Consider the following 13673-nt stretch of genomic DNA (forward strand, 5'->3'; position numbering starts at 1 on the left):
TGGAGTGACCTGGCCCCAGCCTGCTCTGCTCCCCTGGCTCCCAGGCTTGTGGGGAGGAAGGAACTGCCCCCCAGCACTCACCGGCGGCGCGGCTGGGAGCCAGGGGAGCGGAGCAGGCTGGGGCTGGGTCGCTTTACTTACTGGTGAGTGCAGGCCTGACCGTTTCTGGAGTCCTCGGGAGTGGGGGCGGGGCTGGGCGGGGAAGAGGCGGGACGGAGCAGAGTTGGGGGTCCTGAGGAAGAGTTGCAGCAGGGGCTGTAGCAGCACGCAGCTGCGCAGGCCTGCTGCCCCACGCAGCTGCATACTTTGAGTATGGGTAAGGACGGCCCTGGTCTGCTGCATTGATTGCAGTAGCGTCGATCTCCCCAGTAGTGAAGACAAGCCCTAAGAGCAGAATGCAGTCCTATGGGAACAATCTTGCTATCTTGTAACAACTGTGAAAATAATTTTGTGACAATTATTTCAGGGCATGAATTAGCTGTAAATCCCAAATCTTGAAGGAAGAATGAAAGCTGAATATTCTGAAGAAATGCTGTTTTGTAGTTAGTAATCTACATTTCTGTACTGCTAACAGTAAACCTTTTGAGTAATATCTTTTAAAGACTGTGGAGATGTTCTTAGAATTATTATTACTTTTTACAATTCTGAAGCCATTAATTTGAGAATGTAGAAATTTTCTTGGACATAATGGTCAGAAAAGCATCTGAAGCTAGTTAAAATGATTTACAAAAAGATCTTTCTGAATTAACTTCTGGTATGCTTAATTGCATCTTTGTGTTACAAAACTTAGATTAAACGCTGTTACTTAGATTTGTTTAAATCGTGAAATAATCTAAATCTGAAACATTAATATACTCATGGAATGTTTTAGGTTTTTTTGTTTGTTTGTTTTTAGCGGAAAAGCATGAATTTCTCATTAAACTTTTGGTTTGTAAGGAGAGCCAAATATATTTGCAAACAAATGTGTTAATTTGTTACCTATTGCCAGAATAGACGTTTCTGAAGTGCAGTATTTGTTTGAAGTATATTCCAGGGTGCATTTAAGCTTGAAAAAGGACCATCTGTTCTAGTGTTTGTTTATCATTATTTATTGAAGGTAATGGCTTGTACCAGACAAATGATGTTCTCTTATGTTATGGCTTATTCAGGTATTTCATTTAATGAGGTGACCGGGATGAACATTTTAACTTCTGATTCTGTGACAATGAAGAGAGCTATGAAAACCCGGTTTACTGTGTTAAATATGATAAAAGAAGCTACATGCAGAATTTTGAGGATATGTTCAGATTTTAAATTGTTCATTTGTACAACTTAAAAATAATTTCTAAAACTGTGTAGTTTTAAAATACATATGAAAGTACTAAGGGAGCTTTCCTCCAGTAAATGAAACAGGGTCAGCCCAATGTTTGAGGCAGCAGAAAAAGAAATCTTAAAGTTATTTGGTAAAAGTATTAGAAGAGACTTAGATTATAAGTTTTGTCTTTAATATTCAACTTTACCAGTTATAGTTTATTTTTTATGCATGAGTTGTTTTTGGTGTCTCGCATATGGTGGTTTGTTTGCTGCTATATGCTGCAATTTGGGAGACCTATAACAACTTCTGTAGGGAACTTACTTCCCCCTTTAGTAGTTCCTAATTTCCAGGAGGGAAAATGGCAGCTGGTAGGTGTCTTAGACTGGCCCAGTAACCCCTGTACAGTCACCAGTTTGTTGCAAGTGAATCCAGTCATTGGGACCCAGTCATTTCCGAGTCAGCTGGTCTGGGTAGAATCTAGTCACTATTTCTAGCTCTGGGACTCTAGAGAGCATGCTCCTAGGGTCAGTCCTCTTGTCTGACATTCTTCCTTGAGATATGGAACACTGCTATCCAACCACCCTAGATGCTGGAACCAGTGTGTGAGACCTCCTGACGTCCCCGAGTCACTTACACATGCTCCCCACCAGAATTCCCTCTAGGCTGCAGGCACTCTGGGTTCTCTCACTTAACCCTTTGAGAAACGGTGTTGCAGAAAAGCAAGGAACTCAGGCGTAGCAGAGGAATTGCCTAATAACTGTCATTTGAGGCCTTGTCTAGAAGGACAATGTGTGTGGTAGCAGGGTCCACATAGCCAGTTAGCGCACAGCATGCTAGTGTGCTCTAGCTTTCTACCCATGTTGCCATGTACTAGCGCTCAGTGTAGACAAGCCATTAAGATCTTTGAAAATAACAAGTCCTGACATGCCCGCTCTCCTAGTTTGAGCTCATCCTTTCACGTGAGTCTGTGGTTCATCAGGGTTTGTCTACACTGCTGTGCTGCTGTAGTGCTTCAGTGAAGATGCTACCTATGCTGACGGAAGAGCTCCACCTCCCCAGGAGAAGCACACCTGTTGACGTAGCGCTGTCTACGCCAGGAGTTCGGTTGGAGCAACGCGGTTATACAGAGATGTGCATTTTCCGTACCCCTGAGCGACATAGTTATACTGACATAAATTTGTAATGTAGACCAGGGCTCAGTGTTTCAAACGGGGCAGAGTCCCTCCTGCCCTCTCTTTCCTGCAAGTCCTCCTTATGTGTGGTGATGGTCAACCCCCACAGAGCAGATGGTCAACCCCCACCCTTACGTAGGGCCTTGTTTCCATGTGGTACGCTCAAACTGTGAGGTTCTGTATTCACCAGTCTTGCTTGCCCACCCACTGCAGCCTCTGTGGAAAGACCATTGTTTCATGAGGGTGGGCCAGGAGTGGGGAATCCAAGTCAACAGCCCCAGGTCATAGCCTGGATGACTTTCAGTGATGGTCCTTCAGCAAGGTGTCAAATGCTTTTCCTAGGCAGGGCAGCTGCCTGGAATGCAGCAGAGTAGGCTGCCCCTGGACAAGTCTGAACTAATGCAGCTACAGTGCCAATATATCAACACAAGTACAAAACACATTTCACAATTTGGGCTTGTTTACACTGGCACTTTACAGTGCTGCAACTTTCTCGCTCAGGGGTGTGAAAAAACACACCCCTGAGCGCTGCAAGTTTCAGTGCTGTAACGTGCTAGTGTAGACAGCGCACCAGCACTGGGAGCCATGCCCCTCGTGGAGGTGGGGTTTTTTAGCGCGCTGGGAGAACTCTTTCCCAGCGCTCTGCCGCGACTACACAAGCCACGATAAAGCACTGCCATGGCAGCGCTTTAATGTTGCCAGTGTAGATGTGCCCTTTGATGCAGTCATATCCCACTTTATCACAGTGAGATCATTCCTTCTTGAAATTTACACTGCCTATGGAAGCTTACTAGGCAGGACAATATTCTGGAAGACTCTGTACACATAACATCAAAGAGGGACAGATGAGGAGAGGTGGAAGTATAAATAAGGCTATACTAATTTTTGCGGAGGAGTGGTTTGAAATAATGTCAGATGCAAGTTCTGGTTTGAAGGTAGCAGTAGGCAAATTACAGACCTATGAGTTGTGGGATGAAGATTTGGGGTCAGTCAAACTAGATTCTTGACTATACAGATGGATGTGAGTTTTGAATTGAAGAGAAGCTGGAGATAATGAAGTTTTGGGGATGATACTTAGCAGTTAAAAGTGCATCAGTATTGATTTTAGACAGACACATGGCTGAAACAAGCAATGTCAAGAGAGTTGGGAATTTCCTTCATAGGAATTATACAAGAGGTTGAATTCAAAAGGAAGGTGAGATAGATATTTATATGGATCAAGGATTGAATCCTGTGGGGCATCATAGTAATGAGGACAAGTGGTACAAATGGTTCTGTGCTAATCTCAATGAATGGTAGAATATGTGGCAAGGAATCCTGGTCCATCAGAAGTCAGTGGCAAAACTCCCATTGACTTCAACAGAGCCAGGATTTCACCCAGTATCCGTGTAGTTTCTGAAGTTTAACCAAAGTGACAAATCAGTGAAGAGATGGAATTTGGGAGAGCACTAGAAAGTGCAGTGTTACACTAACTGTGCTGCTAAGCTGCGATCAGCCTTCTAAAATCCACTGGGGTGTGTGTGTGTGTGTGTGTGTGTGTGTGTGTGTGTGTAGGGAGGAGGAGAGGGGCTCAAGGGCTTCAGTGTTCATGTATTGTGCACACACAGGCCTGTAGCTCATTGTTATAAAGATTATGTAAGTGTTTCCATTGTTATCTCTTCTTCAAACCGTTAATGATCACTGTCTTTATTTGTTCCGTTGTCTGATAAGACAAGACAGCACAAGTGTCATCACCTGGATCAGTCAAGTATATTTACACAGCAGTAAAACAAGCACTGAAAGTGTGACTTTTCAGATATATGCCAGTCTCTGTAGCATGGCTGGGTCACATCCTTAAGGCTTTTTGAACTGCCCTTGAGGTACATGATCAATTGAATTGGCTTCAAAGTTTTGAAACCCATCTCCTCTCCCTTGATAGAGACAGAAATGTTCTAATATTTTCTCTGGTTCGCAGGAGGAAATTGTTTTAGGCAGCTATATCTGTGTCAGATTCAGCAGAAGTCACAAATTTTGAACTCATCTGTTGCGACAGCTATCCGTTTGTCGAAACAGGTTGTAGTATGACTTCTCTCTGTCTGACATCCATTGCATTATTGTAGTTTTCACTGAAATTTAGCTCCCATGAATAAAACTCTTGGTTTATAGTTAACTATGTTCCCGCGTAAATTGGGGTGATTTAAGGCTAAATTGTATCCAGATCCATCAAAACTTCAGAGTTCTCCCAGAAATACTTTAGGTCCCCCTGGAAAGACTCTTCCTCTCAGTCTGTGCCCTCCCCCAGAGAAACACTCTTTAATTTCCCACACACCATGATTCCATTCCATCCAGATTTACAATGTTTGCAGCTTGCTCCTCAGATCTTCCTCACTGAGTCTGGTGAGCCAGCTTAGTCATGATGCCTGAACCCTGATTGTTGACCACTACTCCACTGCCCTCTCTCTGGAGAAGCCACACTATTATTTACTTTACATCACTGATGTTCAGTGTTGCTATAGCACTACTCTTAGGTTGAATTACAGTGAATTAGCGTGACATACTGTGTATAGGAATGCTGTAGATAGAACTTATTTGCTATAAGCACAGTACATGTATTTATGCTTTATACATAGATCGATGTTTTATAGGTCAGAGCCATTTAACAATTTTGATTACTTGAATCTTGTCTCCCAAATAGAGAAAGGAGATTTCATTGCATTGGATCTTGGCGGATCTTATTTTCGAATTCTGCGAGTGAAGGTCTCTCATGAGAAAAAGCAGACAGTACAAATGGAAACTGAGATTTATGACACACCAGAAGATATCATGCATGGCAGTGGAACCCGGGTAGGTTTCTTTTCTCAGAGATACTTCTCTCAATATTAGATGTTTTACATTACCATTTAAAAGAAGTGTAGAAAGAAAATTATTATTAATGCTTTACTATTCAAAACTATCTACTGAACTCTATAATTCTTTGTGGCACCTTAGAGACTAACATTTATTTGTGCATAAGCTTTTGTGGGCTAGAACCCACTTCATCAGATGCATGGAGTGGAAGGCCAGCTCCAGGCACCAGCGAAGGAAGCAGGTGCCTGGGGTGGCCGATAGAAAGGGGTGGCAGTGCGTCTGTTGTCAGGGCAGCACGTCCGGATCGATGGCACCGGCACTTCAGTGGCAGCTCAATCGGCCCGCTCTGGATCGGCGGCAATTCGGCGGTGGCACTCGCTGTCTTCCTCTTCGGCAGCACTTTGGTGGCAGCTCGATCGGGAGGGTGGTTCTTTTTTTCCCGTCGCTTGGTGTGGCAAAAAAGCTGGAGCCAGCACTGATGGAGTGGAAAATACAGGAGCAGGTCTAAATACATGAAAAGATGGGAGTTGCCTTACCAAGTGTGAGGTCAGTCTAACGAGACAATTCGATTAACAGTAGGATACCAAGGGAGGAAAAATAACTTTTGTAGTGGTAATGAGAGTGGCCCATTTCAAACAGTTGACAAGAAGGTGTGAGTAACAGTAGGGGGAAATTAGTTAATTGAATTGTCTTGTTAGACGGACACACTTGGTAAGGCAACACCCATCTTTTCATGTATTTAGACCTGCTCCTGTATTTTCTGCTCCATGCATCTGATGAAGTGGGTTCTAGCCCACGAAAGCTTATGCCCAAATAAATTTGTTAGTTTCTAAGATGCCACAAGGACTCCTCCTTTGGCTACCACTCTGAAATCTATAATTCTTATTGATATTAAGAATAAATAAGCAGTCTTGGTAATTAGCCAAGGGAACTAGAATGCAGCCTTCACTGCACAAGTCACTTCCTGCTGAGTTTGAATTTTACAGTTCTGAACCAATTTCTGTGTCTTATCATGTTCTAAAAATCACTTTCCATGTATGGGAATGGAGGGTTGAAAAACCTCCCAGTCTCTGTAAGTGATTAATTCAGTCTAGCTTGCAACTGAAATGTAGGGCGGTGCCTAGAAACAGATGAAGATTGGTGACAAGACCAAGTATTCATTCCCCTGCGAGAGGACTTTTGCATGAAAGAGTATGAGGACTGTAGTGTGTTTTTTAAATTATACTGTAGGTGGCAAAGTGTTTTACCACCACATAAATCTGACTTGGTGGTGAATGCTGTTTGAAACCAGGTAGGTGTAATTTTTTCAGTCTCCTGTGTTCCTTGAATACAAATTTGCCTATGGAGAAACATTTAGTATATGGTCAGGAAATACTAAATGTGTATTCTAATTAGTTGGGCTAGTGGTGTGCACGGTTAGATGGTTAAGGCTAGTTAAATATGATTTAAAAAAAAAAAAGATAAACAAGTTAAATATTAGAAGTCCCTACATATATTAAGAGACCAGCTGCCTGGGCTCAAAACTAAAAGGAATTGTCAAGAGGGGTTTAAACTGGGAATAGAGGTAGGAATGGTAGCTACAATTGTACTCTGTAATGACTAGATACCTTCTAGTATCTAGATACTGGTAAAGAGAGAAATAAGCTGGAAAGATCATCAGAATTAGATCCATTTCCTTAGTTCTTGTATTACAATGTAAACATGACTAAAATTTTCAGTGGTAGTATGTTAGTGGCAGAATTCGTGCTGTTCTTCTACAAGGACACCTGAGGAAACTGATAGGCACTCAGGTGGTTAATGATTAAATGCTTTTGACTGATTCTTATGCTAATAATTCCTTTAAATTTGTGAACCAGTTGTCACAGTTACCTGAATAGCTGTTCCATTGACCTTCTGAACAGGATTGGGTACTAACACTCATTAATCTCAAAGATTTATCCTCTTAAATCCCATTCAGATCAGTGGAGGAATTGTGAATTATGACTTTGTGTCTAGCTGGCAGAGCTTATTTTGAGATTTTTCCATGTTTGTGTATTGAGACTTTTATCCTCTTCCATCTGTCAGATACAAACATATTTCACTTTTATATAAGTCCTTTTCATTTCCCATTAAAGTCAAGGGCAAAACTCCCATTTTCTTCAATTGTGCAATATCAGGCCCAAAGTTTCTAGACACTCTTCCAAGTCAGTCTAAAGAGCTAGAGCTAATTTAAAACCTGATTTCTGTATTAATCTTTGTGCTATACGTTCTATCGAAATAGTTTTTGAGTCTGAGCAGTGCATATTTAACTGTTTTTCTGCTGGGTTCCTTCCTCCTGAATTTACTCTATCAGATCTGTAAATTCCTTCCAATTAGACATTAACCCTTAAAAATATCAATTTGCAAACTTCCAGCCAAATGAATCCTTAGGAGGACTTGTGTATGAGTCACAGGGACACTTAAGAAAAAAATAATAAAATCAGTAGTAAATAAAGATGGTAGCAAAAATTGTAAGCATGTATCTCTCGCTTTATTACTCTGCCTAACAATCAATTTCTCTCTCCTATAGTTCGTTAGTTTAGTTTTTTTAACCTGGTACAGTAAGCCTGTATAATATAAATTAAAGACACTCCTGACTGTGCTTTCATACTCATAAAAGCATAGCTAATAGCTAGTTAATTCACTTGATTTGCCTGTCTAGTTTTTATGTATTAAAATACCTCTTATGCTGTAAAGATATGCTTTGAGTCATTGGTGCATGTTTTGTGGTTTCAGCTCACTCAGGCATTGAGTGAGGGTGGATAGTTTAGCAGTCTAACCATCATATACGATATATCTATACTTCTTGGAACCACAGGTTTAAATCCTGTTAGGTTGTCCTTCATCTTCTCCAAGACAATGCACGGAGTTCCACAAAACTCACCGTCTACAGTAGGGGATCTTTTTAAATTAGAATTTAAAAAGCAGGGCCTGTCTCCTCCTGGTGGCCCTGGCTGTTTGCCTGAGAGCAGGAGTTGACATAGGGCTGCCAACTTTCTACTTGCACAAAACTGAATACCCTTGCCCTGCCCTGCCCCTCCTCCGAGGCCCCGCTCCTTCTCACTCCATTCCCCCTCCCTCTGTCGCTCGTTCTCCCCACCCTCACTCATTTTCACTGGCTGGGGCTGAGGGGTTCAGAGTGTGGGAGGGGGCTCTGGGCAGGAAGTTGGTGTCTGGGGGTATGCGAGGGCTTCTGCTGGGGGTGTGGGATCTGGGGTGGGGCTAAGTATGAGGGGTTTGGGATGTAGGAGGGGACTCTGGGCTGGGATCAAGGGGTTCAGAGGGCAGGAGGGGGATCAGGGCTGGGACAGAGGGTTGGAGCATGGAGGAGGGGAGCTCAGGAGTGCAGGGTCCGGGCAGTGCTTACCTCAAGCAGTTCCCGGAAGCAGCAGCATGTCCCCCCTCCGGCTCTTACGCAGAGGCACGACCAGGCGGCTCTGTGAACTGCCCTTTCCGCAGGCGCTGCCCCCACAGCTCCCATTGGCTGCAGTTCCCAGCCAATGCAAGCTATGGGGGTGGTGTTTGGGTGGGGGCAGCGTGCGGATCCCCCTGGCTGCCCCTACGGGTAGGAGCCAGAGGGGGGACATTCTGGCTGTGCAGTGTCGACGACCGGACAATCAACGGCCTGCTCAGTGATGCTGCCAGGATCCCTTTTCAATGGGGTGTTCTGGCCGAAAACCAGACACCTGTTCACCCTAAGTTTGCACCAGTGTCCTTGGCTAAAATTTCCTCTTCCTGGACAGTAATTTAATGGGCTTTCTGTTTGTTGTTCATCTGACTGTCACCTTTAACCCTAGTGGGGCAACATTTTAGTGGTGGCATGTGTAGTTTGCAAAGCACTTCTACTTGGAAGACACTATATAGATGTATAATGTATTATTACTGTAACAACTCATTTTATATGAACTGTCATACTTTTTGTTTAATTATAATTCCTCTTTTTATAACTTTTTATCTCTCATTTGGACCGCTGAGCATGATGTTACAAAAGTGAAGCCTCTTTGATTTCCTTCACTTTCTAGTTGTATATGAGGGTACTGGTGTTCTCAATTGCAAAAGACTATAAATTGCAGTTTCCTCTCTGAAATTACCATAGTAATGCTTAATCAGATTAGCTCTTATTTTAGTTTAATCCAGTGGTTCCCAAACTTGTTCCACCGCTTGTGCAGGGAAAGCCCCTGGTGGGCCGGGACGGTTTGTGTAGCTGCCGCGTCCACAGGTTCGGCCGATTGTGGCTCCCAGTGGCTGCGGTTCGCTGCTCCAGGCCAATGGGAGCTGCTGGAAGCGGGGGCCAGTATGTCTCTCAGCCTGCGCCGCTTCCAGCAGCTCCCATTGGCCTGGAGCAGCGAACCGCGGCCACTGGGAGCCGCGATTGGCCAAACCTGCGGATGCGGCAGCTACACAAACCGTCCCGGCCCACCAGGGGCTTTCCCTGCGCAAGCGGCGGAACAAGTTTGAGAACCACTGGTCTAGTAAGTAGAAATGTCATGTAAACCACTTTTTAGTCTTGTTTTTTTAAAACAAAAAACCCCTTTTAAGTTTCGTATTTGCTGCTGTCTGTAATATTTCCTCTATCATTGTGGGATCTTGTAAATTATTTTGATTAGAGCTAGGTAAGTACATGGCAACCCATGAGTGATAAAAAGGCTATTTTGTAGTCTGTCAGTAGCCCTAGAATGCTGGTATTTTTCTAGGTTTGTGTCACAATGTTTGAGTCACAACGTGAAAGAAATATAATCAGCTGGTACAAGGAGAGAGATTTGTTATAGGTCAACTTGAGGCACAGCCAGCCTTTTGTACTGGTAGATATGAATGTATTTTTTACAGTTCAATCCAAGGGGCTTAAGTCAGCCCTGTGGTATGCTTTGTGTAGTGCTGTATAGTTAGTCACTGTGGCTGGTGCAATGGTCCTTAGTAGACTGTGTGTTTGATGATATAACTGGAGGTTTCATAGTAATTGAAGAGTGATCACACACACACACATACACACACACACACTCTGATGTCACTAAACCCAGAAGTAAATAGCCGCAGGAGCCACAAGAATGAGCGAGTAACGCCAAGGGTGGGGATGAAAATGGCAACGGCAAGTGTCACCTGCTATCCCCTCAAAAAAGCCCAGTGTAAGTTAAAGCTTCCAGAGCCGCTTTCATTAATGCTGCACCTCTTTCAGCCCATCTACTCCTATTTTTCTGGCTTTTTCTGGGACAAACAAACCTGAATGTTCATTTATGGTGTCCTGCATCCTGGCTAGCAGTCCCAAATGACTGTCATTTTAGCAGCTAAGCCATTGTATTAGATGTAGATTTGTTTGCTGATATCATTGCTGCTGCAGAAAATGACACTCGAACCAATAAAGTTCATAATATCCTCTTTGTAACTGACTGACCACTGATACGGTCGGCTAATCATTTCAGCGTGCAGATGGAGTTTGGCCACTGATAGTGTTCTGGGCTCTCTTGTTAGGTGTCATCTGAAAAGGAGAGATCTGTTAAAAGATGGAGCATCAGTCACTGGCCTGTTTTGCAGCACAGGGAGCGGGTGTATGGGTATGCTCAAGCCAGACTGGAGCACCAGTGCTTTTTATTTTGAAAAGCCTATGAAGTGCTTTGGGTGTTACCTGGTTTGAGATTGGAGAGTTGAACTATCAGAGTAAGAACCCCACTAAGGGGGGAAAGAGAGGTTTTCTAGTGTTGTCTGCCCTGGCCATCTTGTCTTGCTGTGCTGTCCTGGCTTTTCTCATTGGTCTGCAGTAATGCTGTAGTGCTTGTCACATCTAAGATGCTACAGTACTGGAGATTTAGTCAGTTCACAGAATGTACCCTGCCTGCGTAGCTTCGCATTTTAAAAATTGTGTTTCCATCGATGTTTGTCCCTTGAAGCATGTGCGGTATTTTAAAAATCTGTTTTTTTCATACATTTTTTTTTTTTTAAATTAGATGATGTTACTCAAGGGTTCAGTCCTGCAAGGTTCTTCTCTTTATGGTCTCAATCTAGCAACACTTCAAGGAATATGAATATTTTAACTGACTAATACGATTGTTTTACCTGCTTAAAGCTAAGCTTGTATTGATTTGCTGGGTCAGCTTCTTGTATGATCAAACACCAAATATAAGCCCTTTCAGGTAGCTGCATTTTCATAATATATTATTAATAATCTCTTAAAAGAAACTGATTTTTTGTTTCCTCAAATTATTAATAGATGTGTTATAATATGCTAAAGAGGCACTTACCATCATTTTAGGTTTTGCATTTTTTAAAGGGCGGTGGAAAAATAAGTTAAGTAGAATTTGCTAAAAGAACAATTTCTTTTCCTTATTAAATATTGAAGTATTTATGTTGCCTTAATTTTAACATGTTATCAGTTCTAAATGACACGGAAAATGTCTCTCTAAATTTGGAATTGGTTGTTTATAATAGTCACTTTAATTCTTTCTAGTGTTTCTTGTGAGGGTCAAGGCATATTTTTTTCTTAAAACTGTCTTTCTGACTAGTGTCGTTTTATGTTCCTCTTTTTCTTACAGCTCTTTGATCATGTTGCTGAATGCCTGGGAGATTTCATGGAGAAGCAACAAATCAAGGACAAGAAATTGCCAGTTGGGTTTACATTTTCTTTCCCATGTAGACAATCCAAGCTAGATGAGGTAAGAATATTTCAAAATTTTATTAATGTACAGCAGAGACACTGTGCTATTAACCCTTCCCTCCTCTCCTCCGTGTCAGCAAACAAGCAGTATTCTAGCTGGCCTGACTTTCAGTGTAAGAATCAATTATTGTATATTTCATTGTAATACTTCATCTCAAAATTATTTAATAATGCTTTTTAACAAATGAACAGTTTTTACTATTTTGTGTTAACATTTTGATTGATTGATGATGCTTTAATTTAAAGTATAGTATAGTATACAGGTTATAATTTTGAGGGCCCAATTCACCAATGCTTGCTCATACTGACTAGCACTTACTCATTGTGAGTAAAAATTGCAGAAATGGGTCCTAATTTAGGACCTAATCTTGAGAGGTAGTGAGCACTCTTAGCTCTCTTTGAGCAAAAACTGGAGCGTGAGGTGCTCAGCACTGCCGAGAATCAGACCACTAGATTGAAAAAACAAAAACAAAAACAAAAAAAACCCAAAAACAAACATGGCTACAAAATGAAATCTGTCTGGTTGTGTTGTTACTCTGAATGCATAATGGTTGTTATGTGATTCCCTGAACCACAGAGTGCTCTGCAGTATTGTATTTCTGTATTATTTCCCATCTTTTACTTCAGATAAGTAGAAAGACTCAGCGACTTGCTAATACAGTATTGCTATAGAAACCGTGTACTAAGAAGCAATGAGAGTGCACATATTGATAGGCCTTCAATATTCTAAACATGACATCAGTACTAGTTCTAAGGGGCTAAATGTTATGGAGAATACAACAAATCACACATCTTGTCATATCCCTCATGGATGTGGAGGTTCCAGCAGAAGTTTGTAGTGTAGACTTGGTCTCAATGTGTGACCTTGGGCAAGTAATTTACCCTTCCTGTGTATGTCCCCAATCTGTAAAATGGGGATAATATTTATCTCTCAGGGCTGTTGTTGTGAAGGTTATTCACTAATGTTTTTAAGAGCTCTTTGGATGGAAATTGCCCTACTTTTAATATTCATAGTGCATTTCACATCGCAGAATGGGGCCTGTGCTGGCAGGCAGAGGATCATTTAGTCTCTGAGTTTAGGTATAATTAGAAGGTCCAGAAGGAATATACTTTTCCAGATAATGTCCTTGTAATGAGAGCAGGCTTTAAGGGGTTTATGGAGTTCAAACAGCAGCTGGAAGCCTGTCAATAAAAGAAGCAACTGCATCAAGCTGTATCCTATGTCAATCATCAAATGAGAATTAGAAGCAGGCATGTGACTGAAGAGTCCCATGGATAGTATCTGAGCTTGAGAAATGTCAACTGTATATTCAGTGCTTCCCCCGGCAAGGCACTGAATAAAATGGATAGTAGGAATGTATAACCCATGAGACACAACAGAAGGGCGGAGGGTGGTGGGATTATTTATATAGTGTTGTACATGGTGCTGTATAGTTCGAGTCCGAGAACAGAGTACCTGAACAAGAACTGAGGAGCGTATACTTACAGGCTGTGGTCTTGCATTGGAATATGCAAGGCTGGACCCCTGCACTCACGTGGAGGCCCATTTACTTGGGTTCTGGAGGATTTTGTCGCAGGTTGTGATGCTTCTTAGGATTCTGAGACACCTCACTACTGATCTCTGTAACCCTTATGCATCCCTGTGCCCTCTGCTGTTGGCACCAACGGCTCCCTAAGTCACACAGGTTCCTTAATGACTTGTGGGCAAGAGCAATTA

General features: G+C 42.4%; 1 protein-coding gene across 1 annotated transcript in view; it reads left to right on the plus strand.

The window, feature by feature from the left end:
• HK1 (hexokinase 1) overlaps window positions 1–13673 on the plus strand; it is a 70552-nt gene that overhangs the window by 18070 nt on the left and 38809 nt on the right. The window contains exons 3-4 of the mRNA XM_045023850.1: window positions 5141–5289; window positions 11835–11954. Of these exons, the coding sequence (XP_044879785.1) occupies window positions 5141–5289; window positions 11835–11954 (269 nt within the window). The remainder of the gene's footprint in view (window positions 1–5140; window positions 5290–11834; window positions 11955–13673) is intronic.

The sequence above is a fragment of the Mauremys mutica genome, chromosome 7 (genome assembly GCF_020497125.1).
Source record: "Mauremys mutica isolate MM-2020 ecotype Southern chromosome 7, ASM2049712v1, whole genome shotgun sequence".
Classification (NCBI taxonomy): Eukaryota; Metazoa; Chordata; order Testudines; family Geoemydidae; genus Mauremys; species Mauremys mutica.